This window comes from Apteryx rowi, unplaced genomic scaffold (genome assembly GCF_003343035.1).
Source record: "Apteryx rowi isolate R43461 unplaced genomic scaffold, aptRow1 scaffold_356, whole genome shotgun sequence".
NCBI lineage: Eukaryota > Metazoa > Chordata > Aves > Apterygiformes > Apterygidae > Apteryx > Apteryx rowi.
In genome coordinates this window covers 509,539-536,708 of record NW_020450041.1, presented here as the reverse complement: position 1 = coordinate 536,708, position 27,170 = coordinate 509,539, and the positions used below count along the sequence as shown (strand labels likewise).

Genomic DNA, 27,170 nt, shown 5'->3' with positions numbered 1-27,170 from the left:
CAAGTGTCTCTGGGAGGGGGCAGAGCTGGAGCAGGTCTCAGCGAGAGCTGCCCATCCCACTCAGAGGCAGGGCTGGGTGACGGGGTAGAGTGGCATGGCAAGAGCTTAGCCTGGTGCTGCTCCCARTGATGGGGGTGTCTCCGTTCCAGGAAGACCTTTGAGCCCCCCAACTTGGTTCCCTTCACCAGGRCTTAATGGCTATGGTCATATAAACACAGTCAGGAGAACAGGGCAACTGGTCATAACAGGGTGAGGGAAAGGGGTGGATGCAACCCAAGCGTACATGCTTCCCAGGAGAAGCAGAGTAGCCAACTCTGCAGAGGCAAAGGGAAGGGCATTCACAGAGRGGGAATAAGGAGGTGACAGCAGAGGATGGGGTTATGTTGTTAAGGTCTGCAGAGCTTTCAAGGGGAAACATCATAGCGATTAGGATTTGGAAAAAGTCCTTGTATTCCCTTCTGCACCTTCCCTCTCCCTGGCAGAGATTAGAGCAGCAAGGTTAATATAGTAGCAGGTACATCCATGAAAATCCGCAGCTGAGTCTTCACTCCAAGTGCTGCCAGCTCTTCCCTACATCTTCAGGAATCAAGGTGCCTCGTTGGAAGTTGCTCCATTGCCTTTGTTCACATAAAAGGGGCGGTAATGTGACTGAAATGGAGAATTTGGGGCATTTAAGTTCRACCTGTCTTCTATTCTCACTGCCTATACTTCACCCTCCTAGATAGCCCAGCCATACCAACTCCAATTTTACTAGTGTAAATCTTTCCTCTTTCAGAGCAACACCACCTCGTTTTGCTACTGGAGGTGCTGGAGTTATCAAATGCAAATGGTGGTTTTTTTGGTTTACACACATGCTTTGCGTGAACTTCATTCCTAAGCCAAATGAGTCTGTGCATCACATAAAATCTCAGACTATGACTCATGGCTTGATGAGAGGTTTCTGGAGGAATGTCACCTTTATTTCTGTGCTTCTGTTAGTTTCTTGCAATTGCTTGCTAACCTGAGAGCTCAGCCTATGGGGGTATTCACACCTAAAGCCATGCACAGTATGCGAGTGATCGACTAGGTCACACAGTATTTGCCTGTGCTCTCTGGTTGGAGAGCCAAAAACTCTTGTGCATGGAAATTCTCACACCATGGTATAGTGTTTATTTTCACCCCCACATGTTGCAGGGAGGTTTCCATATGAAAAAAGGGCCCAGTGCCAAATGTTTGTGTAAACAGAAGTCTAAGTGGAGGAGAGACAAGGGCAGGGTCTAAAGGAATTGCCATTTTTTTTGTATCTCCGGCTCTGTTTGCCACAGTCCCTAGTTGTATCTCTTCTCATCAGGACCTACCCCAAGAATTTCACTCTTATCTGTACCATGACAAATAAGTAACACATGGCAAAGGTGCATTGTACAGAATAGTGTTGGCTTGGAAAAAATGCAAAATGCAATGGCCAATTTATCAGTTAACTGTGTTAGTTGGTTTCACAGTTGTTCAGGGCAAAATCTTGAGCCTAGATCCACCTAGACTGAGGCAGTCAACCAATTCCTCCTTTGATCTTTGTTGGCCCTGGCAGTGCGGTGCTTTATGCTTGCAGATTAACCTCTGTTGCTTCTTGTAAGCAACTGGCAAATGTGCCGATTTAGACACTGCCCTTAATGAGCACCGAAGTGCCTCGAAACAGTAAAGATGAGAATGTGCTTAAACCAGTGGAGAGAGAAACAAGGCAACCAAGAGCAACCTTCATTTGGCAATGTCTGACCTGTCTTGGGTTTGAGCCACTGTACAAGTCTCATCTTTTACAAGGAGGGAGAGACCTCACAGGACATGCTGGTCCATCTTGGTGAATCACACTAGTTAATGTGAGGCATGGCAGGAGGCTGGAAGCATGGGCAGAGCAAAGCCAACCTGTCTTGCTGCTCAGCACCACCTCCCAATACCTTCTGCTCGGTGTTCCCTTTTGTTCAAGTTCTTTTCATTTTATGGCTTCAATTTCCAATATAATTAAGAGATGGAAGAAGGGGGCTTCATTTTAAAGAACTCCCTGTGGGCTTAAAAGACATTCCTCCTTAAGTAGTGTAAAATTTGTGAAAATTCATATTTACAGACCTTTTAGAATGTGTATTACTTAAATACAAATTTAAGCTTATTTTAAAAGCTAGATTATTGGCCCAAAAGACCATAAAAGTGCCTGCAGAGCTGCTGCTGTCCAGAGCATGCATATCTATTTTGGGACTTTTTAATGCTTATATTTATCAACTAAATTGTTAAGTTCAGGGCTATCTAGTGAATATAGGCTATAAAAATAACATAGCCCCTACAAGCATATGCATGAGATGCAGAGACAGACTGGTGACTTTACGTGGGAGAAGCTAGCCAGGCTTTCTCTATAGGGATTAATGAAAATACAGCTTGCGTTCACAGGCTACTGTATATTGACTCTCTGGTAGCATGGTGTTACTGCCAGGAGGACTGTGTACGCATTCACCAGTGCCCAGCGGTGATGGAGCACTCACTTTCCCATTCAGACTTTCCCAGTTAGGTTGGTATCTAAAACTGCTGGGGAAGGTCTTCATCTGGGCACACACAGGATGAAGATGATCTTTTAAAAAGATGTCAATCAAATGCAAGACAGAGAAGATAGTGCAAAACTTCGGTGTTCCTAAGAGACATGTTTTGTGCAGCGCATTCAGAGACTCAAGGCTGGTTTTTCTGAACGTGCTACAGTGCCTCAGGGAACGTCCCTTTCACAGGCATCGAACTCATGGAGGAGCCTTTTAAAATTAGCAGAGACATGCAGCTGCAATCCTTCAGCAGCTGCTTTGTAACTGTTGTGTATTATTTGCTCTATTTTCTTCCTCCGGTGTGTGAATGCTGTTGATTGTTGACCTTCTCCCGCTTACAAGTTTTTTTTCTAGGGGACAGTAAATCTTTTGCAAATATATAATGAGAATTCAAAAATAGATTTCATGTGCAGAGATGGGGACAAAAACCTCCTCAAGACCTTAATTCAGATCTTGCAAGATCTTAATGCATCACAGTGTGAATGGACGTTAAGAAAAAATGGATGAACTTAGTGAATGTTTATATGGCTATGCATTAACTGTTTGTTAACCTTATATATTTAAGAATGCAAGACATAATATATCATTGCCCAGTGCCTCCTATAATGCACTGTTGCTTGTCTGAGTGATTTATGGAAGTTCTGGAGGTTTATGACCACAGTCTGACCTCTCATCTTTGATATTGCATCTGCCCACTGTAGGATGTGATCAGTGAGACACTTTTATATGGTGCCTGTGGTGTCATTTCCGCAATCTATGTTTTCTAGCTGTCACTGACTACTACGACTATAAGATAGGAATGCAAGGAACAGTAGTACTATAGATACTGGAGTGGTTGCTGTAGTATTTGTATAGCTTTTAAAAGTCCTGGATCAAATTCTAGACCAGGACAGTATCTTTCCAAAATGGCATTTTAAAATATTGGTTATTCCTACTGTGGGGAGTTTTAATCTGGGTCTGGACTTTAAGTTTTGTACCTCTCTAGGTTCAGTTAACTACACAAAAAATAACAAACTTTTGACTTAAAGCTTTCACTTTGCCGTTTCCAAAGGACCCCAGCCCTAGTCTCTGGAGTCTCAGGTATCCCTAGAACAGGTACTTCTCTTGCTGAAGCTGTGCATATACTTTTACACAAGGGTATATTTCTTACCAATACAGACTGCTTGGAGGATTTCCATGTCTGTGGCGTCACCTTTGCAGATTGATGTCTCACTATTGAAGGATAAGCTGTGACAACATAAAACAGCCTGTTACAGATCAGTCCGTGACACCATCCCTGTCTCCCCTTGTAAGCATCAAGACAAATAGCAGGACTGGAAGTGTCACATAGTTAATACTGCCTTGCTTAACAGTGAAATGCAGCCATTTCTGGGGTGGAACACAACAGCAGTCAGGATGATGCTTATTCTACCACCCAATCAGTTAGGAAAAGGGAGTGAAGAAGGTCTATCCAATTAAAATGTCTGGGGAATGTAGGGAGGTGGAATGCAATCAGTCAAATTAAATTTAGGCCAAGTACTGAACCAAGCATTCTGACTCCTGCAAACAATACTATAGGCTATTTAATTAGTGCAAAGAGCCAGGGCCTGGGTTTCCTGTTAGAAATGAATGACACTACCTCTGGCAGTGTGATAATCCCTAACCCCCTTTTACTGCACCAACTCAGTTCTGATTCAGAAATAATATCAGCCCTGCTGTATCATGACCAGTTGCAGCACTGTCAGGCAATGGGCTTTCCCTGCTGCCTCCCATCCCTGAATTAATCAGGCCTGACTGCTCAGCAGGAGGTGATACTCTTGGATCCCACCTTGGGTGCCACTGAACTAGTAAATAAAGAGGATGATGAGTTAGGGTACAGGGGATCCTGGTTCAGATCAAGGCAGTGCGTATTTGTGAAGGGTTTTGCTCAGTGACTATTATTCTCTCAGGATGATAGCTGTTTTAAAACACTGATGAAGTTAGAGGGGTAAAAAAGGCCATGAATATCATTTCCTAGTGTCCTTCTCTTCCCAGTCCCTAAGCATCTAAAACTCTTATCTCTACCCAGTAAAAACAAAATGAAAAAAAACTTCAACTATTCACTAGCTATAACATAATCACATTCTTTACTAAAGTCCTACTGTCCTGGTTCAGCAGAGTAAGTTGCTTATCTGAACACGTGCACGTAACTAAGATTGACAGCCAAGACAGGAGATATGGGGCATGTATGGGACTGCTCCAGGCCTCCTCGGGGGAGTGAGAAGAACAGGATTAAATGCCTTATCACCTAAGAAAGGGGGAGAAGGAAGGGGGAAAAACTAAATGCCTAGTACCGGTCTTAGTGAAGAGGCTCCCATCAGACTGTTTGCTGAAGTCACCAGGCGAGTTCTGTCCCATCGAGGAGAACTGAAAAGGCAGCTTAGTACCATTGCCTACTGGAAGATAGAAGAGTTTGTGTTATTCCAGTGTTGCGTGCTACAGGGGGGAAATCTTAAGCATTTCACARCACACCCTGTAAAACTACATTCAACCAGCTTGGGGGAAAATGGCAACTAATAGCTCTGCACCCTTTCTCTTACTGAGAAAAGGCAGATCGTAGCAGTCAGTCGTGGGGTCCCATGTAGTCAGTGTGTGAGGAGTGAGTGAGTGTGAAGAGATCCCGGTGCTCCAGGCAGGCAGGGAGGAGCCTTTCTCTCATGAGACCCAGTGTGCAGGTGTGACTGAAGAACAGCAGCTTCCTCGCAGGCAAGTTGCATCTCTAGAAACTGGAATAACGAGGCAAAACTACACAACCACCCGAACTCCCTTGCCTCCAAGCAGTTGAGGCCTTATTCAAAGCCCAGTGAAATTAAAGCAAGGCTTTCCCTCCTCGCCTCCTTGGGGTCAGGCCCTGGCTGCCAAAATGAATCAAGAGCAGAAGCGATGAGAAGGAGACAGCCCTGCCTGTGGCATGAAAAGCAGGAACGGTTTAGGTGTGGCCGTGAGTCACGAGAGCATCCCGGCTAGAGTGGCCGTGGATGCTTGTAGTCTGCTTCTGAACGAAAGGAAAGGCAGGACCCTCTGAGCATGAATGAAGCAGAGGAAGACAAGGAGGGGTGAGAGAAAGGAAGGTGGAGATCTAAGAGAAAAAGGCATGACTCACTGCTGCTGGTTCTCCTTACACTACCATGAAACACCCCCTCCCCGTTGTGCTAGGTGCTGTACAGACAGTGAACAGAGGGCAGGCCATATGCTCGCAAGCTTACGAACCAGATGAAAGGTGTATGCAAGAAGAGCAGCCCTGTGTTTCTGAGAGTGACTGGGGGGATTTGGAGTCAGCTCCTGACTCTGCCACAGCCTCCATGAATCACTTCGGACATGTTCACATAGGAGCTCCCATTGGTTCCTGTTGGTTTAGTATCTCAGTTCCTTTACAAACTGGCACTCTGTTTTCTATCTTCTTCTTTCACTTCCTGCACAATGAGGATTGGGGATACCCTAGCCACCTATATATGCAGCACCTAGCGCAGTGAGACCCTGTTTTGGGGTGTACGCACCGGTGCTGATAACCCAGCTAAGAGATGGTTCAAACACTGAGACAGTGATTTACAGGTGACAGGACAGCTGAGAGGGGAAGCAGAAAAGGTTGGTTAGCCAGCTAGAAAGCTGTGGCACGGGGGGTTAGAACCTTTCAAATTGAAGGCAGAATTACCCGTACCAAGTGTTTCCTCAGTCGTTTGGAAGGAGGAAAATTCCCATGATCGTGGGTTGAAACTGGCTGTAAAACAAGAGCATCCAGTTCAGCAATCGGCTCCTGGTGAGCTGGCTCYAAGGCCTGTGCCTGGCATTGCTCTATTAAACAGTCCCCACCGATTTGGAAGCAGCCCAGACCCAGGAATCTGGTCCAGGGAGTAGATAAGTCTGTTCCTTTTTCTGTGGGTTCTAGGGGATGGTGAATAGACTTTCCCTCATTTAGGGAACAAAACTCTCTCACTGCCACAGAGCTGCCTTTAGCTACACTAAATTGCCCACTCAAGCTTGCCTACTCAACATGACTACTTTGCAAAGAGACCTGCAGGCAGAGGCTTGGATTTAGAGCACAAGAGACAAATAGGGGAACATTTCTTGCTCATGCACACATTGTCTCAGCCACTGTGACAGGCATGTGCTCCAGGGTTTCACTGGGACATCACGCTGTGATGCAGACTACTGCTGTTGGACCCCTTTTGTGAGACATCAGGCTCCCAGAAGAGTGAGAAAGAGATGAATACTTTAAACTGTTTTGCTGCCATCCTGTGGACTGCTTTTCTGTTTAAGCAGTGTTGTTCCCTCTACCTGTTTGTGCTGTGTCCATTCTACTCCTCATCCAAGGGCTTGCAAATGTGCAATATGATCTTTTCAACCTCTTTCTGGCTTTGGCCAAACTGTTGGCAATATCAGGAGGAGAAAGCTTAATGGAAGAGGACAGAAAGGAGTGTCGAGCAGTTGAACAGATTGCTCCTCCCTCTCTTAGGCAGCATTTGAAGCCTTTTATGTCTCCCCTCTGCCTCATTATGTCAYACCTGCAGATAGATGCTCTGTGATACTGTCTTTTAGGAGAAGAGCAGGGGAAGACTCCTTGAATTTAAGCAGGGTTTAAAAACCTACAGTGCTAGCTCAAATGCAGGCAGTGTCTTAGTACAGGTCATTGCAGTTAGCACACAGCRCTACCTGAGYAGCGTAGCTCAATGCAGCAAACAGACTTGCTGCTGTGGCCTAAGGCAGAATTTGCTGTGATCCAGCCTGGCAAGAACAGCRGTGCGTTGCAAAACTGTCATGAGATATGCAAGGACTTTGTACACATTATATGATGGGCTGTAGGRGTCCTCTTTTTCCTTCTATCCTGTGAAATTACTTAGGAAAGATACAATCAGAAGCAATGCTGGACCTCTACCTGATTCATTGATAAGAGCATAGAAAGCTCTAGAGGGTTAAATGATGATGGGTGTATTGCATTATTCAGTTGATAATCCTCTACTAGCCAGCGTGCAAGCTAAGTGGGTCAGTTCTCCTGTTTTGCTTGCTGACTCATTCTGTTCCCAAAGTCCCCATCAATGTGGCTTCAGCAGCTGGTTCGTTTCTATCAAAGCGTTTCCATAAGGAATCATTCTTGAGTCCTCACCCTGGTGGAGAATCCAGCACTGTTCAATCCCCATTTCAGCAGGGACTGTGTGTGCAACCATGTGCTTAGTTTTTTTGGACAAAGCAGCTTGATTGTAAACATGGAATAGGAGTAGCTTTGGGAAGAAACATGTCTCTGCTCTCCGGAGAATGTAGATGTGTAGGTGGAACAACCACTCCCCCAATGTTTGTATTTTCAAAAGCCCATTGCAGGAAGCAATGGGCCACTGAGCTAAAAGCCAGTGTACAGTGCTCACAAACATCTGTAGCGGACTGCATCCAGCCAAGGGTTCCCACTGGCTCCAATAAATAGTAGTAAATAATAAACCCTATATCCCATAGTTGCAGTTGAACCCCCTGTATCTCTTAGCAGGTCCCTCAGGAGCTCTGGATGCCTGCTCCCAGCTGGGAGCCAGGGATTCTGTGCTCTAGGGCTTCAGCAGCGGATCTGCCAGGCAGGAGGACAGTGATCAACAGGAACGCAGTCCTTCCCCCTCCAGCCCAGAGAAACGGCAGCTGCATTCCAGAGCCACAAGCAGCCCAGCTACGCCACGCTCCTGCACGGCCGCACGGGACGTCCCCTCCTCTCGCCACCTCAGATTTTAGCTGAGCCCCAGATGTGCACTGGAGCTGTGATGACAGAGCAGTATCTTCCGCTACAGTCCTCCCATCACACATGCACATACATATACACACACATACATTCACGTGCACCCCTTCAAGTGCCTTCTGGGCCATTTCCACCTGAGCCCAAAGCCCCATGTTTTGGGTAGAGATGGGTTCAGCCCCCATGATTTAGAACCAACTTTCAAACACCCCTCAAGGTTGCAAACAGTTTAGGATGCAGGGCTTGGCTTGTGGTCTCTCTCTAGAAGCAGCAGCGCTGCTTAGCAGAACATGTGTTTCCCTGACAGCACAGAGCCTGTAAAACCCTGCTGCGTAACAGCAGCTCTCACCATCCAGGCAGTGTTGGGATACAGGCTCCATCTGAAACAAACCCACCATGTGCAAAATGCCCCTCTGCAGTCCCTGATGAAGAGGCTGTTCCTTGGCGTGGTGGACTGGCAGGAAATACTCATGTTAAAGCCTCGCTGATGCTGAGCTCCGAACATGCCCTCTGCCCCTGCAGCCTGCTCCAGGTGGGGGCTGGTAATAGAGGAGGAGGGGATGTGTCTTGAAGGCAATGGGGAAATCCAGACAAGGGCTTAGTGCTGGCACCTGGGTTGTCCCCTAGCACTAAAACCCACCAACAGAGCAGCCAGTATCGCACCTCAGATAAGCCCTTGGGGGAGTGCCGCTGCTAACTGCCAGCAGCAGGCACGTCCCCTCGCCCTGCCCACCATCTGGCTCCGCAGAACAGCAGCTGTAAACACCTGGCAAACCCRGGCCTTGCTCACTGGGGAGCAGAAGAAATTCGGCTACGTATTTTGTGTTCCCCTTTCTGTTCTTAGGATTCTACAGGTATGCTGTGCCTGGGCCTTTATTACTCTGTGTTTCTTACTTTGGAGGTCTTGTCACTTATTTAGAAAKAGACAGAAACTGCCATTTTACAGCTGAATGGGTTGAAAACAGCCAAAGGCTCATCCTGTAGTGTTCACATAACAGTTGGGCCATAAGCAAATCACCAGGGTTCTTGTTATCAGCGTCAGATCTCAGAAAAGAACCCAGGAGTCCCAGACTCCTGCTTTTTTAGGATGCATCCCTCACTTGTTATACTTTTCATGCAGGGGAAAAAAATACCTTTTCTGGTGAAAGGAAAATCCTAATGCAGAGCAAGCCTAGTGAAGCTTTCACACTTGATAGCACAGTGAGGTAAGCTTCTGTTGGAGAATAACACTTACTTCAACCTGATAACATGTTAAAACTACCCTGTTTTCACAAGCTTCACTCTTGCAAGAGTTCAGTTGTTCCAGCTATCTTCTAGGTATACACAGAGTTGAGAACCAATGCAATCTTGTTTGAGATGAAAAAGCGAAAACTCCTCAAAGCTTTACAGGCTGAAGAGAAGACCTGGCATGAACAATTGCAGGTGGACTGACACTGGTCCAGTCCAGGGGGACAGCATGAAATATGTGAGGGGAAACAAACTATGGGACAAAGCACTGGTGAACTTGCTTTCCTGTGCCGTGTTTGGAGGAAACCTAACCACCATTASGCTGCCATACCTTTGGGAGACAGGAACATAGAAAATCTCTTCAAGTTGTCGGGCTGATTCCACTCGTAGTTGTTCATCATGTACCGGTGGTCACCTGGAGRAGCAGAGCAGAGCATGAGCTGGAGGTGGCACTGGAAGGGACCTTGAGTTTTAAGAGCCTTGAGAAGGACAGGGGTGGCAAAGGAGATAACAGACTGGCATTACTTCCTCAAGCATTGAAGGAGAGATCATTGTGCCCTTTGAAAACAAGTTTCTCTGTTTTTGTTGTTCCTCTGTAGGAATCACTCTCTGTGAGGTAGAGCAGTGCTRTAGCTGCCCAGAGATTCAGCCTGGGAAAAAACAGAAAGCTTCCTTGGGGGCACAGCGTACAGGTGAAGCATTGAGAGTGAGGAATCACCATTCAGTAGATCTAGAGAAATGGAAACACTGAAAGAAAATGCAGTGGATCCACAGGACATTAAAGGTGATGCAAAGAGATTTGCATTCAGTCCTGTAAAGCTCTAATTTGAACCCAAAAAGAAAAATCACTTCACAGAGGTGCCTTGTCATCTGTTTATTTCATTAACCACAGTGAAAGTAGGGTCTGTGATATGAAGCTAACAGATCCGATATGCTGTATGGACTTAAAGCTCTAAGATACAACCTGCCTTTTTGTAAAATAGTTTGATGCTAGAAGAAGAGAAATTATCTTCTCCTGCAGTCAGAAAGCCTGACAGAAAAGCAGAGGTGTCACCAGCATTGTCCTGGAGGCTCAGGAGAAGTGGAGGGTTTTCGGTTTTGGTCCCAAGAGGTAGCTTTGCCCATAAAGCAGAAAGCTAAATGATGAAGTGCAAGGAATCTTGGGCCCTTGTCAARAAGGAGCCAACACTGCTAACGCAAACCTTCTTTCTAGCGGCAGAAGCCTTGGGCTGTGTTGGTAGGATGAATTGCAGGACTGGGGTTGAGGCATATTAAATGACTGGGATGAAGGATGCTCAGACTGCTGCTGAATCTAATCTATAAATAGATAAAAGGACTTTGTTCTCCAAAGCTATCATCCCAGGTCCTTCTGCAGCAGAGCRTTAGAAGTCAGTTGTTGGGCTCTAGCAGCACATGAGAAATGTACCCTTTGTGCTGGCTTAATGAGTCTGCATAGAGACCTCACTGATCAACGACTGCCTTATAGAAGCTGACGTTTACCGCACAGCCTCTATTAATTGCCACCTGCTACGTGCAGTCACCTGTATCCATAACTGGCAAACTTTGGGTTCCTGGGAGGCTTCCTATTGCTTCCATTTTAACTCTTCTCTAATTGGCAACCCCAGAGCTAACATGTTTTTAGTTATTCATGGATCTCAGCCAGCTGAGGAAATAGCACAGCAGACAGCTAACAAGGCGGTCAAACCACCCGCCCTTCCATACGCTATCTGCTATATGCTATCTGCTGAAAATCCATAGGGAGACTTTGGTGTTAACACATTTTCCTGCCAAAAAACTGCTGTGTGGCTAAAAATGGAATCCTGAACCCACTTGAAAAGCAGTGGTCTGRGTTTGGCTTCTTTTGTGCATTTAACCTGTGTGCAGAGCTGGCTTTGAACCAGCAGATCTTGAACTGCAGGTGTTACAAAGCTTGAGAAAATCAGAGTGTTTGGATGGCTCAACGGGTTGAGCCAATTGAGTTCAATTTTTAAAGAAAGAAAGATGCTAAACCTGAGTTGCAAACAGCTCCATTTTCCTGGGCCTTTAGACCAGGAGGTTTGGTTCAGACTTTATTCAAAATGAATGAAACCTACCCTTGTGCCAGGCTTTACACAGACTCCTGGGTTTGTTTTTACTGAGACCAGTCCACAGGAAATGAGTCCTGTTAGTTCAGTTGCTCATAAAATACTTTCTTTTAAGGCCTCAAGCGCTATATGAACCTTCAATCGCTCTCTGTGAGGGGGTAAATTTGGTCCCTATGTTTGGATAGTTCCATTGTTTGAATCTTAAATCAATGAACAAACTTTTAGGTTATTTCTCCAATTTAATTCTGTGTTATTAAAACTCCCTGGATGTTCTCTGATTATTTGCCTCTTTGCCACTCTATTAAGCAGGTAGCTGTTATGACAACTAAAAGAAAGTGGATTCCCTTTGGAGTCTGCTATTAAGCAGGTTTCATTCCATTAATATAATATTTCTTCCTGGGAAGTTTTTTACACTAGAAGATCAAGCCGATTGCAAATGAATTTGTTCCAGTGACTCAGGGGGAGTCTGAGTTAATTAAATCCATTAAGTAATTGTGGAGTTATTTCCTTGCAGTCACTAGATGCAGAGTGCTGTCCTCTTTCAAGTGTTACTGTGATTTGAAAAACGGAGAGGTCTGAAGTTTCTGAGACTCACCTTAAATAACATTTCCCAGCTGAGTGGATGCCACTGTTCTTCTCATTAGGCAGACTCCAAGCTGTGCCCATTAATTCCCTAGCAAAATTTCTGAAAGTGCCCAGGTTTCTGGCAGTAGTTAAGTGTTGCCCTGCTCAGAAATGCTTAGACACTTGAATCCCACCGATTTTGAGGACCTTTGGCATCAGTAACTTGGAGGGAACCTAATTAAAAGTGATCAGGATCAGGAAGTGTTCAGTCTTCATCCAGAGCTGCCATAACTGGGCATGTGCATACTCTTGGGCTGTACAAATTGCCAAGTAAAATGTATTTGCTTCTGGGTTRGCACTCAGCTGATGGAAGGCACTCCCCAAGTCATAGTAACTTTACTGAAAAGTACTTTCATGGTACTCATCTCCTTTTCAGAAGTGCTGTGACTAGTCAGGCATCTGAAATCCCTTTGGCTTTATGCCATCTAGAGTTTGGAAATGTTTCAAATGTCCAGGTGAACAAAGGAGGAGAAAAATGTAGAAAAGTGATTTTTGGATCTGAGCTGTCTGTCATCTACTGGTATTGAGTTACAGCCAAATTTCTCAGCAGACCTTAACACATAAAGCGTTGAGTGATTCTGTTGAAAATCTGACCATGTGTATTACAGTGGTAAATGCTGGAAGACAAGTAACGTTCAGTTGCTGGCCCTACTTAAAGAACATGCGAGAGTTTTAAAATCTGGCTCTAGCTGTGTGTCCTGAGCACTCTGAATGTGATTCCTCWCTTGTCCAAAAGCTTGGGCTTCTGGACCAGAAGTATCTTGTCCATCTAATCAATATCTAAGGTAGAACGATGGCGCTGGCTAAAATGGACTGTTTGCAGTGTAGGCTTCTTGTAAGCAGGGACTTACTCTATCTCTCCATAATGTAGGAAGGCAGCAGGCTGTCACTTCATAAATATTAGTGTTTTTCATTACAGACCCAAATGTACTCTGGTCCCATGCAACCTTCATTCTTATTGCTCTAAATTGGGAATGTCAGAAAGGCTGACTCCAAAACAAAAAAAGGAGCTCTGAAAACATTACTGTGTTGTCCAGTAACTGATCCCATGTTGTTTTAGCCCCTACTCCGCTGGCTGCTTTTGTTTGAGGTTTTTTCCTGGTTGTTTCTCCCCTTCCTCTTTTATCATATCATCTTACAATGTGGATTTGTCTTTCTTTGAAGGAGGTTGGAGAGATCTGCATYGCTGTTGCCCAGGAAAAAGGTGGCTTATTAATACCACAAGAATGTCTAATGAGTGCTGTGAAACTGAAGGAAATAGCAGTGGTCTTGCGCATAGCAGCAGAGTTCATGAGGTGCTCGTGTTGTATAAAGTGTGGACTTAAGACTATTCCTACATCTTGTCAAGTCACACTTCCCTCCTAGGACAGCAGGGAGCAATTTATTCTTACGTTACCTATCCAGCTTCTTGACCTTTATTGCTCTAGTACCTGAGGTTTCACAACTATTAATAGATAATATCCTCATAGTAGCCCTATGAGAGAAGGAATTATTCCTATCCCTCTTATCCTTAACACAAGGCCATTTCATTGGATTAAGTAACTTGCCCAAGGTTACAAAGGCTGTTTGTGGAAGTGCTGGGGAATGAACCTAGGTCTCAGAGTCCCATTCTAGTGCTGTGTCCTCCACATCCATTGTGTGAGCTTTATGCAACACAAGTCCTTTTTACAGCACTAACTGGGAGACACAAAAAGGAAGTGGATTCAAAGACTTAGAAGATTCCTTGCAGTGCTCTGTGCCTTCTCTATTTGCACAAGAAACATTACTCATCCTTAAACATCACTGAAACACAGGGACCGTTTGGATGTCCCATGAACACATTGGTCCAGGGCAGGCAGGAGACAGCTTTCCCCAGTGGAACAGGCAGAGAAGTATGATTAAGGATAATTATGTCTGTTCAAGTCGAAGCTTAATATGAATACCAAAATGAAGACCTCTTTACTTGGAAAATCCGTCATTAGATTTTTTCAATGGCATGTGCTTGCAGGATATTTCATGTTCCAGCTAGGCAATCAGTGGCTGAAATGGGCTGTTATAAAATGACATGTCACACCAATATGGCAAACACGCTAACCGAGCTGTACAAATAGGCCTAATTCCAAGATTTCTAAATTGCCAGACTKAGGCGGCTACATTCACATTTCTGCCACTGAAGCTGTTATCAGCACAGCCTAGTTTTTCATGTAATCCTGCCTTCTCTATTTACCTAGTGAGCTCCTAAGTTGTCCTAGTGTATCTTTGCAGTCTTCCACATGGAAACTGTTGTGCTAAGCTTGTGGGGGTTTGTTAAGAGCCTAGCACAAGACAAGGTGTCCCTGCTGGCCTCTTGCAGGAGGGAAGGGTAACAGTTCTCAGCCCCCCGGAAAAGTGTTGCTCTGTAAGTCCCAAGTGGGAGGTGACTGAACCAACTAAACATTGTGTAGTMAGAATGCAAAAACAGCACTTCAGCGAAGTGGGGATAGCTTGGATCCCTCCATCCCCTGTGTATGATATACTTTAAACCCCTGGTAGTTGAGCCGGCTCCATCACCATGTAGGTCTGGTAGGATAGTTCTGATATTCCAGAATGGATTCCAGATACAGATAGCATTTCTCCCATTTTGCCCAGAGCCTTGCTTGCTTTTTCCTCTGTGAAAGTACACTGATCACACCTTGTCTCCTGTGACTCTGAGCCTAGGAAGGGAGGGAGGGAAAGGGTGGATCTTGGATACTTTACCGTTCTCCATGTGGTTCCTTTCTATGAAGTTGCGGCCCAGGTCTGCCTTGCAGATCTTCTCCACGTGCCTCATGCAGACGTTGAGTAGGTCATCTCTGAGGAGCCCCATCGATGGGCTCATGCTCTCCCCTTCAAGCAGGACGCTGTATGTCGGGAGGGAGGGGGGAGGAACGTAATTCCGCATCAAAGCCCCAAACTCCTGCCAACAAGAAAGTAACAGAGGTTACTGAGGAAATGAAGAGACAGAGAGGCTAGATCCTGGGGAATGCTGATATTAGGCTCCAAAAAATATGAAGTGCAAAGGAGAAGAGTGAATGCTCTCATGGTCAGAGCTATAGCCAGGCAGAAAGAAAGACTTATCAGGCCTTGGCAAGTTCATTCTTCACCTAGCAGAGTAGACGTGGCTTCAAGTATCAGGGCCAGCTCCTGACATACATGTGCATTGAACTGGAGAGGATTAATGCTTCTTAAATGAACTCATTGGGGACTAATCCCTTCCTTATGGAAACAAGGAAAGGAAGATGAGATCTTGGTTACCTGCAGGAAGAGCACAGAGTCACTGATCTGGTGGATCTGTTCCCTGTTCTCCTTATCCTCCCGCAGCAGCTTTGCCCTTTCTTCCAGCTCATCCACAATTTCTTTCACATTCTCTGATGCAATCTTTTCCCTCTGGTCCAGGGCAGCCTTCACTTCATCCCTCTGCCTCTCCAGGTCACGGATCAGCTCTTTGAAATGCTGGTCCACTGTGGCTTTCTCATTGGTGGTATAGTTCTGGAGAGGAAGGAGTGGAAAGGGGAGGGAACAGAAGAGATGCAGGAGATGGCAGATGAAATAAAATGTGAAACTTCCCAGGCAGTCACTTGCTAATAGAGGGGATTCAGAGGGGGATATGTCCAGGCATTCTCAGCACCTAGACCATGAGCATGGAGACACTAGGTGTGTGAGACTTAGCACCAGAAAAGTATGCCAAGACAAGTAGTATTCTTGTAACAATTGTGTATATGTATAAAATTGACAGTGGATGCTGCCTTCATGATTATATTAGCATATCTCTTATTTCTGTTTGTGAACTGAACTCTTACGTGGTATTTGAAAACAGTTTAACCTTCTAACACTGTTTAACCTTCTAACTCATGTCTCAGTCTGCGCAAGAGTTTGGGGCCCTAATTCCCACTATTTCAATGAACGAAAGGTGCTGATGTTTTTCAAACCTTACCTCTACGTCCCTCTGAAATATTTCCCAGAATGACTGTGTATGTAACTATATTGAGAGTTAAGATTTCTAGGTCAGATTTCCAATAATAATAATAGTAATAATATTAATAATAAAGCAGAAGAAAARCAGAACCAGGAAGCCAATGTGCGTGTACCACATAAAAGGTAGAAGAATGGCTTGGCCTATTAATACTATGCAAATTCTCTGGTGTGTCTCCAAATAGTGTTTTCACTGCTCTATTCAGTTAGGGTATGAATGAAAAAATAACACCATTACTATGTTCTAACACTTGGTGTGGCGAAAGGATTATAAAGGAGCTCTATATCACTATGGAAATAAGCTGTTCCATTGTAAACAGTACATTTGTTGATATAACTGCACCTACTTCTGTTGCCTTGTCTCTGTTAGGGCAATTTGGAGTCCTCTGGAGTTTATTTTTATATGTGTACTAGCAGAAAAAAAAGCATCACACCTTTGTTTCTGGATCAGCCTGGGTACTAGGTGGTTGAAAAACTACGGTAAACCAAAGCAGGGAGGTATCTTGGACCATTTTGTAACAAGGCTGTGCTGCCTCTTCTCGGTCTCCTGCAGGGTATGTTGCAAGATGACTTCAGGAGGAGGTTTTTTTTCCAGGATTTGGCAGGAATGTGTTTGGGAGTGATGAGACAGAGTGGGTRAGGAAGGGAGTGAGTAAGAGCTGGATATACCAAAGAAACCAGGGAAAAGAAGGAGAAGAAAGGCAGTGGAAACGAAAGGAAAGAGACAAGTACAGGAGACAGAAGTGAATGTAAAAGAATATCCAACACTCACCTTGATACGGTCCCTCTCCTTCTGCCACTTATCCATTTCATCTTCTACCTCAATGATCTTCAGCTGCAGTTGCTCTTTCTGCAGTGAGAGCTCAGCCTGTGAGAAGAGGGGAGACTCATGAACTGGGCCTGAGGGTGGCCTGCTTCAAAGAGGTGTTGTGCTTCCACTTACGTGTTTGGCCCTGAACGATAATACCTGGGAGGTACAGGCACTGCTTGAAATGGAGATCATGTGCTGACACTGGACAAGATTCCAGAGCTTCTGGCTGGGTCAAGAGATTCAGCTCCCTCAGCAAAGACAGCAACAGAAGCACCTACCTACCAGGCTACCGCCATGGTGCTGCTTTTAATCACATTAGAGTCATTAGCTGGAGGGAGAAGAGGCCTGTTTCAAAATTCAGCTGTGTATGCAGTGAAGGGCCCAACCCAGGGTGTGCCTGTGCAGCAATAACAGTTTTCATGTAATTATGGAATGACGTTTGACGAGTGTTGCAACAGGAGGACGATGCCTCTGGCAGGAATTCTGTTTAGACAGGATTGTGGATTAATTTGCTCTGAATTGAGAGCTTTCATGTTATGATGAAGCTGGAGAATGCTTGGAAAAAATAATAAAAAAAAAAAGGAGGGAGGAGGCGTAGTCAATTGTGCTTGGCTTAGATCAGCAACTTCACTGGGTTTCATTTGCATTTTGTTTTGCACTGGCTTCCCAGAGAAGTGCAGACCAGACAGTTGCATGCRAGATGGTTCCCAGAAATGCAACCCATGAAGGCCCAGACATCCATTCAGTGGTGTAACTTGCTGGCTGGTGTGCATGCTGTGTCTCGGCATCAGACCAGGACCTCACTGTTTAGTACTGACTTGGACTGTTAATTCTGGCAGTCCTTCCCTTGGTCCCTCATATTCATCACGTTCCTGCCCAACAGATCATGACAAAGCCTTTGTTTACATAGTTCAAGATCTTTTTGTGTTTCATGTGTATACAGCTTGGTTACAGCACAACTGTAACTACAGGCAATCTGGCTACAGCGCACTTATCCCTAGAGCTATTTAGGAACTACACACTAGGCAAAAAATTATCTGTATTCCACAACCAAGCTATGCTGCATTAGAAGGGTTCTGAAAGCCCACTGTTTCATGTAGGATCCTTTGGCAAATGGCTGTATTACCCAAAAGCRCTTATATTTGGCCCAAGAGTTGGAGGCAGGAGAGATGAGGGGTGAACAAATCCACTCACACTGCAGCTAACACAGTGAGGTATCCCTGATATTAAATCACAAGGTGTAGTTCCCACTGTTTCATCACCCATTTAGGAACACAATACGTCATGAAAACCTGGGTTTTCTCTCCTGATCATAGTTGCCCTTCCTCCCATGGTGGGAGTTTAAAAGTTTTCAGTCCTGCAGTCAAGAAGCAGAAAACAGCATCACAGAATAAAGAGCAGGCAACAAATTGTCACCCAGCTCAGACAAAGGAAATCAGCCCATCAGGGTTCCTGTCTTGGTGCCAGTCACCATAGTGTCTGAAGGTCCTCTTGAGCTTGAATCAGCCACAGCTGCATCTAAGAGCCATTGACTCTAGCTGTTCCAATTTAGAAAATCTCTATTTATAGAGGGAAAGCAATTTGATAGTTGTTTTATTGCCTTATGAAACAGAAGAAAGGGGTAACAAATGAGGCAAATGTACTCCAAGGTATCTCAGTGCCATAAGAGCTGCATCCTCAAACTGTCATTGTTATTGTCCTTGCTTGTTGAGAGCAAGGAGAGCACCAGCCCTCTAAAACAGTATCCCTACACCCTGACAGCCTAGACAGTAGCCAACTGTGTGCAGTCATGAAATGAAACTCATATTCTTCAGGGGTTTGAGGCAGACATGGAAGGGTTTTGCAGTACAGGAGTCAGCCCATCAACTTTGCAGGGTTATCTGACACAGAAAAGGGGAGAAGAAGAAAAGCCAGACCACAGGAGAAAATCTTATACTAATGTTAGCCATACAAGTAACAAGAGAATTTGCTCTACTACTCAACAAGAAAGTAAAGGCATGAACTTGACCCCATAGTTTGCATGTTTACAAGACAATGACTTGGAGGAATATATGCTTTTCTCYATTCTCATGTGCGCTGTGAGATCCTCTGCGCCAAGACACAAAGATGTGCAACTGTCTTGGTACAGCACAGAAATGCAGTAAGATTAAAGCACTTCAGGTCCAGATATCCATCCTGCTCCAATAACCAATTTGAGAAATGACACTATAATGGAAGCTGTTTCCCTGAGCCATAGGGCTACATCCAGATAACATTAGTAGTTAGCAAAGGGAAAAGCAAGACTTCAGAGCAGTGGGAGGTCTTGCTCCTTCTCATCCCTAGCTACTCAGATTATTCTCCTTGCAAGAACATGAGTGAAATCATWCAGTGAGGGAGTGGAGTTTTCCTTTAAGAAGGGCAGACCTTTTACAGCCACATAGGTGCCCCCAAACACAAGAGATTGAAAGGAAAGGTTACAGGAAGAATTTTCAGGTGCTGGCTGGATGGTAGTGATAACAACATTACATTTTTATGGTAATTTTTATTTAAGATGGATCTCAAAGGGATTTCCCAAGCTATTACTTGTTAAAAAGTGGTAGCTAACTCTTAACAGCATGTTGGAGCTGTAATATCCCTTCAYCCAGAAAGGCAGTTTGGGTGCCGCTGGGATGGGATGTAACAGCTATTTAAGAGCAGCTCTATGCTGCAATTTCGAGTGAGAATTACGATTTGCAAATGGAAATTACAGAGACAGTTCCAATAGCCAGAATGCAAATACCAGAGTCATGCGAGTTCGGCTTGGGTTAAAATACCCATACAGAGGGCACGAGGAAACATTAATTAACAGACACCAGCAAAGGAGATGGAGGGAGGTGTATCATTGCATGATAGTACAATCACTAAAACTGTTCTTGCCAAAGAACACTAAAAAAAGAGGGAGACTCTGGAATAGTATTGGAACTGGTGATATGACCAGCAGGAGACAGATTCAGTAGGGATGCTCTGAAGACAGACCACAACCTAAGGGGTTCCGCAAAGGTGATTTCATGATGTCTTTAGGCCTTGTTCAATCTGGAGCTGTTTGGAAGATTGCTTCAGCTATCCACATAAATCCTGTGTTACATTTATGGTAGGGTGGTTACAGATACTAGGGACARTAGTCTTTTCCACTTTATTCCACCTGAAGAAACTTTTCCTCCAGCTTCCTTCATATTTCTCAGATTTTCTGGGGTCAAGAATCCCTGAATTCCTCATGCAATGAACCCCCCAAAACAAATCTGTTGGGCGAGACTCTGGGTTCAGAAGGTCCCATGAGAAGATGAGATAATAGAGCAACTCCACCCATTGTTGGGGGAGTCCCTACAGTCCAGAAATAACAATAACAGTTAAGAGGATCTAGGAAATACAGGTTTAGATCCATAGGTTTGACTACAGCAAGTTGAGAAATGCTGGTGCTGATCATCTCTGAGCTGAGAGGATCCCCTATTAGGTTCTAAGTTAATTAGGGCAGCCAAGAGGACTAAGTGAAAGTTCAGACTGTACATCTAAATATCCACTGACAAACCCAGCCCTTGTGCTGTGAAGGACCTAGAGATGTGAGATTGCATCACAGTGCAACTCATTTTTTGCAAGGCAGCAATACAAGCATCATCATGTCTTAATGCTCTGGGAACCCAGTCCCTGAATGAGGGAACACCCCTGTGYCACCAGCCTGGGAGAGCTGTGCTAATTACCAGACAGCAACAACCAAATGCAATAATGAAGCTAGAGAAGAAGTATTTAAACTAGTTATCCCGGTACAGGGCCTGTATTGGAAATGGCATGGCTAAGAGATCAGCAGATTGAGGCATTCTTTCTGCTGGTTTTGCCTTGCCCTTTTAAAATCTACACTTCTGTTAAGCAGAGGTGGGTGTTGGTGGTCTATAATCTCTGCACACTGAGTCAGCATCCTGCAAAAATGCCGCTAGTCAATGCATGAGTTGAGGCCAGAAAAGGCGCTCTGATTTGCACAGTTTGAGGAAGATAAGGATTTCTTACCTGCAAATCCTGCACTGGTGGATTTTGCTTGTGTTCTGCCCTCACTGTAGATGCACTAATGCAGAGCACAGRCAAACTGGCAAAGCTACTCTAAATCACAGTTAGCAGCAATGCAACTTCCCCAGCCTTCCAGCTGGGAAAAACTATCTGCAGGTAAACTACACCATCTCCATGGATAGAGGATCTATTTTAAGATGTGTCCACAGAACAACCACAATGAATGTAGATAAGGTCTCCCAGCCATATCATGCCCTAACCCTGCATCAGGAGGAAAGGTCAAAAATCCCTCCACTRGCACATCAGTACATTCTTGTTTGCTCTGTATTTAGACAATCATAACAATACAGAGAAGGCCCAGATGGAAATCCCTCTGGATCATCTCAGGACCAGTTGACTTCAAAGTTTGCTCAGGCCCTRTGAAGGCTCTATTTTTAGAAGTTGCTTTTTTGAAAGTAGGAACACCCAGCTCCCATTTCTACATGTTGGTTCTCAGCTGCCTCTTTAAACCTGCYGTACAATGTGAGCTTTTCTTTAAAGGAAAAGAATTAAAGAAAAAAAATCAGTGCTTTCCACCAGCTCTGACCTGACATGCTGAGTATTAAGGCTGGCGATGGACGGTAACACCARGTTATTTACAGCCCTGTGGCTAGCAGGCATATGTGAAGTTGTCTTGTTTTGAGAACAGGCCTGTAAAACAGGTTTGGAATGAAGGAACCCCTTCCAAAATCAAGGATGCTGTCTGAAAGGGGGGCTGTAGCTCTGCTGATAAATCAGACTGGCCAGAGGGTTTTGTATGTGTACAAGCTGCTATTGACAAGTCGTGCTTCTCAACTGAGTGTGTGCTTATTACTCAGTCTCATGAGGGGTTTTTTTTTTTGGTGGTTTGCTGATTCTGGCAGTGATGTTATTACTTTTCCTTTAAATCTGTAGCAGGAAACTAATTCAAAATGAATCTAGGGAAGGAATTAAAGGTTCACTGGAGAAAATATGCAAATATCACTGGGTGGAAACTCGGAAACCATGTCTCCATCTTCCCTGCCAAGGTCTCTCTCTCTGACCCCTGCGCCTTTCACTCTTGCCTGTGCAGTGGCGCAGCAGAAAGCTGGATGAGTCGTTCTCAACCCAGGCTACTGAGAAGTGGGAGATGCTGCTCTGCTCTTCCTCTGCCTCATATGCAGAGAGATACCAAGCCACTGCTTGGCTAAATGCCCTAACCACTAGATGACTGTGCACTGGCTTGCTTGCCTTCCCCTTCTCTGAAGCCGTACTCTCTCCGCATTGTGGAGCGAGCAGAGTTACCTAATTCCACCTATGGTGTCCCTCACTTTCCAAAGAGTAAAATACACTTCTCTCCCCTGCCYGTCTATAGGAGGGAGAATCCCATGAAAGAGATTGTGACCTCAATTAATTCTGCAATATGAAAGCAATAGATATACCTAACATAAGCACAATAGGCCTTGTTTGTGACATCTTTGTGTCACCAAGTTGCCAAGCACTCAGAGTTACAGACAGGCTGGAGTGTATTGGAGCAGAAACCCCCCCGTGTTGTGCTGAATTCCTCCCCAAGGATGGAGTTGCAGTAGAGCCAGACTGGGAGATGCTAGCAGATAGACCCTTTGCTGCTGAACAGCACAGAGTGAAAAAAGGGCCTATCAGGATATGGTTATATTCTGGTCTTCAGTCCAGTGGCATAGTTAGCAAGTGTGCAGGCAGTAAAAATACCCTGGGGCTGCTTGGATCCCAAGCTATGAAAACGGGGCAGGGATGGGGTTGACCTGATATGGGATTTTTGCGTATTCTTTGCACAAAGGCCAGCACCAGCCACACTCTGCCACTGTCCCAATTTGTGGTCATGTTCGAACTCATTTGATTTGCAAGCCTTGAAAGGAATAGGTGGTGGTGCATACAAGGGATTTGAAAATGTTCATTCCTCTTTGTGGTTCTTGCTAAGGCTCCACCAATGGTGAATAAATCAGGGCTAGGAATAAACATTAGTGAGCGACAGCTATCCTGTTAATTGTTTTTGTCTGAGTGAATACTCACTCAAGTTACAACATGATCAAAACACGTCATCAGGAGAAGCTTGCACGTATGTATGATTCATATTGATTAAACTGTAAATCCTCTAGGCTTAGCAGCAATAGAAAAAACACAGGAAAGTACAGGGACTAAGGCATGGAACTCACAAGAATGACACAAGTACTCAGAGAGAAAAAGAAGAATATTATTTATATCTTAGATAAAGGCTTCTCTGCCCAGTTATGATTGCCTCTTTACAAGCAAGGTGTTCTAGGTCCATCTAACCACAGGAAGAAGGCTCTGGCCAGCTTTGGTTCCTCAGGGAGCAACCGTTAACCTGTTATTGATGGAATGGGATCAGAGGAATTGGACAACCCAATAGACTAGACACAGCAGTTATGAGGGTTAGGCAGATGCTGTGAAGTGGTTCACAGCTGACATCAAAACACAAGAACAAGCAATCATGAAACAAACTGCAGGCTTAGCAAGCCCTGCAGAAGTTTCCTTAAGAGAGTGGCTGAGACATGGAACAAACCATTTGCCTGATATCAATAAGGCTGCGAGGTGAGATTGACATTGCAAGAAAGACCACAAGTTGTGCACAAAAAGATAAACACTAGATAAGAAGCTCTTCCAACCTGCTTCCCCCAGCCTTACAAGTTAAACCCTCCTAGCACTGTAGGAAGAATTAAATTGTTCCCATGAATTAAGGGTCATTGAAGAATTCCCAGCATCACTTGTACTGGCCTGTTATCTGCATTATCAAAGCACTGGCTTGGGTATTTTGACTGGGATTTTGCAGATTTGGGTGCACTTGCAGTTTCTGCTATGGACCTGCTATGTGACCATAGTCAAATGATTTTTTTTTTTTTTTCCATTGGTCTCCTTTCTGTAGTCACTTCTGTACTGTCTAGATAGATCAGAAGGTCTCTTAGGCCAGGACATGCTCTTGCTATGGAGATGTACAGCACTTAACACAGTGGGACCCTGAATTTAACTAGAGGTYGTGGAATAATGGTGCCTCAACCCATAGAACAAATAGCATCAAACTTTAAGCAAACAAAGGCAGAAGGCRCTTCATTCAAGTGAGCACTGTTTCCCATACTAGCCTCATCTCTTCAGATGTCCAGCTTCTGAATGTCGTGTACTAACACTTCAGGGGGAATTTTTTGTTTACACAGTTTTTCTTCATCTAAGCTCCAAAAGTCCCTTCCCACATGTGGGGCTCAACACTACTATCTCCATTTAAAAAAAAAGAAAAGAAAAACAAAAAAGCATAAGGTCACTCCAAGTAGCTGAGATGTCAGTTTTTGGAAGTAACCACTGACTTGATGAGCCATTGATATGACTGCCTATGTTCTGGAGATCCTGAATGTGAGCAATGCCCCACCTCTCTGCCTGTGGGTACCACTAATCAAACACTCAAAACTTGAGCCCATTTTTCTGAAAACTTGAGGATATAGGGCTTTGCTTCAGGTCCTGCTGAAAGCCAGTGGTGCAACCAGGGATAGAAGCCAGGACCTCTGTCCCTCTAATCTACAGCCTGCTGCACAACACCAGTGTTATGCTACTGTATCCAGATATTACAACAACAGTACAATTGCATCAGAACCCAGGCAGTATTATTTCTCCACTAAATGCTTCCCAGCCACCATCCTTGCATCCCAGAATAACATTGCAGCCATGCTGYTAGGAGAGACTGTGGGCTGAGGAACAGAAGTCGCTGTGTAATATTGAGGTCCCTTGGAARGACTGATGGGAACGTGCAATATAAAAAGAGCATTACCTCTTTTCCTGCTTTCTCTATCTCCACTGTCACTGTGCTGTGGTTCTTGTGCTCCTGGAACATGCAGAGGTAGCAGATGCACATCTGGTCTGTCTGACAGAACAGCTCCATGGTCTTCCCATGCACAGGGCATTTTCTTGCTTCAAAGTCCTTGATGGGGTCCAGGAGCTGGTGGTCCCGGAAAGCTGCTCCCTCCAGGTGGGGCTTGAGGTGCAGCTCACAGAAGGAAGCCTGGCACACCAAGCAGGACTTCACGGCCTTTTGCTTGTTATCAATGCAGGAATCGCACAAAACATCCTCCAGCTTCACCCTGGGCCGCAACCCAGCAGCTCTGTCAGGCTTGTTGAAGGTGGATCTTCTGAGGTCTCCTGTCTCCACCAGAGGGAGGGAGGTTTTCCTCAGGTCCCCAATCTGCCCACCAGAGAACGGCTTCCTCCCCTCCCCATCACTAGGCAGGAAGCTCTTTTTGGAATCCAGGGAGAAGAGGGGTTTCCTGAGATCACCTTTATCTGTAAAGGAGAGGGGGGGTCTCCTCATGTCTCCTGTCTGTCCACTGGCATATTGCATCTTCTTTGAATCCCCTGAGTCCATGCTGAAGTAGGTTGATCTCTTCTCATCAGATGACTCCACAAACTGGATGATGGGCCTCTTCCAGTCACCCCCGGAGAAGAGGGAACTCTTGATTTGCCCCGACTCCAGAGAAGCACTGCCAGTGCCCTTCATAGGTTCCTTCTCGCTTCCGCCYGGGTTCGTGGTCTTCTTCACTTCTTCTTCTTTTTTGGGGGCAGATGGACTTTTCACATCATCTGGCTTCCCACCGGTACCATTTGGCCTTGCTGCAGTCCCCGTTTCCATTGTCTAAGCCAGGCAAATTGGCTTCACTGCTCGGTCTTTTCTCTGATTCTCGCTCTCTCAAACCTCTAGAAAGCAGGTATGTCTGACTGGTTCTTGTCTCAGCAAGGAACGAAGGTGGAATGCAGGAAAGTTTCTGCTGAAGTGACACACCTTGAGCTCCTGCAAGGAGGAGGAGAGTGCCTGAATTATGCTAGGTAGAGGCAGAGAGAAAGAAACAGACTTTACCAGAGATCAGAAGCTACAGCTGTGCAGTTAATTATACAAGGCGGTCCACACCCAGGAACATTCTTGTCTAACCAGGTTTGGGAGGAAGGGCTGTTTATATATATAGAAATGTTTAAAAAAAAAAAATCATTTTCATTAATATGTAGCAACCAGTTCTACCGCTTGTTTCAAAAATAATTTTGCTCATTGTTGCCAGGAGCTGAGGTTACCTCCTTGCAGAGATGGGCAGGGTTGGAGAGACCATGAGATGCTGAAGATGGGTTTGTTAACTGGGTCATACACATGTATGTAAAAATAATTATGCTAGTAATTAAAATGAACGCCTAGAATAAAAGCATTCTTAAACTGGGTTCCCCTGAGGGCTTACTGTGTTCAGCASGACAGGGAGGGGAAACACATGGATAATACTGGGTTTAAAAGACCCTATTATCTTTATTTTGATGTTGGCTTTCTGCAAGATCCTCAATGGAACTAGAAATAGCCCATCCATGCAGAAGATGAACACAGTTGATCTGAAGTAAAAATTGACTGGCATCTTCTCTTTCCCACCTGCCATGTGATCCCTGCTAATGTGACTAATAGAGCTAACCCCCAATGCCTGTTTCATTGCATTTTCTCTGTGCCATAAATTTTCAAGTGTGTCGTCTTCAGCTCTTTCCAGAAATGTCCATTGAACTGAGAGATCTGTAATATACCTGGAAGATGAAATATTTTATAACTAGATGGCCAAAATATTTCTTGCAAGAAGGAGGAACTGTAAAAGAGTTTTAAAAATAGATCTTTCTCTTTTCACTAGCTGTAATCCTTGGAAATCTTCACCTTCTTGTCCAAAAGAAATATATTCACTGTGAAATAAAACAACTTAGGTGGTTTTCCTTCTTTTCTTCCCTTCTTTTCCTTTATTCTCTCATCTCTGTGACTGGCAAAGGGAGAGTACAGTGAAAGGGAGACGCRGCAAAATTATTTCAAGGCTCCTGAAATGTTCCTTTCATTAAAAAAAAATCCACACCCCAAAAGGGCTGTTTTTCAACTAACTGGAGTCACAGAACATTTCAGAACAAAAAGGCTCCTTCTGAACACTGGTGAATTTCAACAACTGCAAAAGAAAGATTGAGCCTCCACTCCTATTATATCATATCAATTAAACATAGATTATACACTGAAATTCAGTGGAATTGCTCCAAGATTTACACCTAGGGTGTAAATCTAACAATGCCACAGATTTGTGCTTGATTGCATTTTCTCAGAATGCAATGGAGTTATTGGTGGAGAAGGG

General features: G+C 44.7%; 1 protein-coding gene across 1 annotated transcript; it reads right to left on the bottom strand.

Moving 5' to 3' along the window:
• Positions 1 to 585: 585 nt before the first annotated feature.
• Positions 586 to 25,669, bottom strand: TRIM29 (tripartite motif containing 29). The gene is made up of 9 exons (XM_026073013.1): positions 24,815 to 25,669; positions 16,954 to 17,049; positions 15,465 to 15,698; positions 14,928 to 15,126; positions 9,836 to 9,919; positions 6,229 to 6,288; positions 4,865 to 4,966; positions 3,703 to 3,779; positions 586 to 648 (listed from the first exon to the last, which is right to left on the bottom strand). Exons 1-9 carry the CDS (start codon positions 25,667 to 25,669, stop codon positions 586 to 588), a joined length of 1,770 nt encoding a protein of 589 aa, XP_025928798.1.
• Positions 25,670 to 27,170: the final 1,501 nt, after the last annotated feature.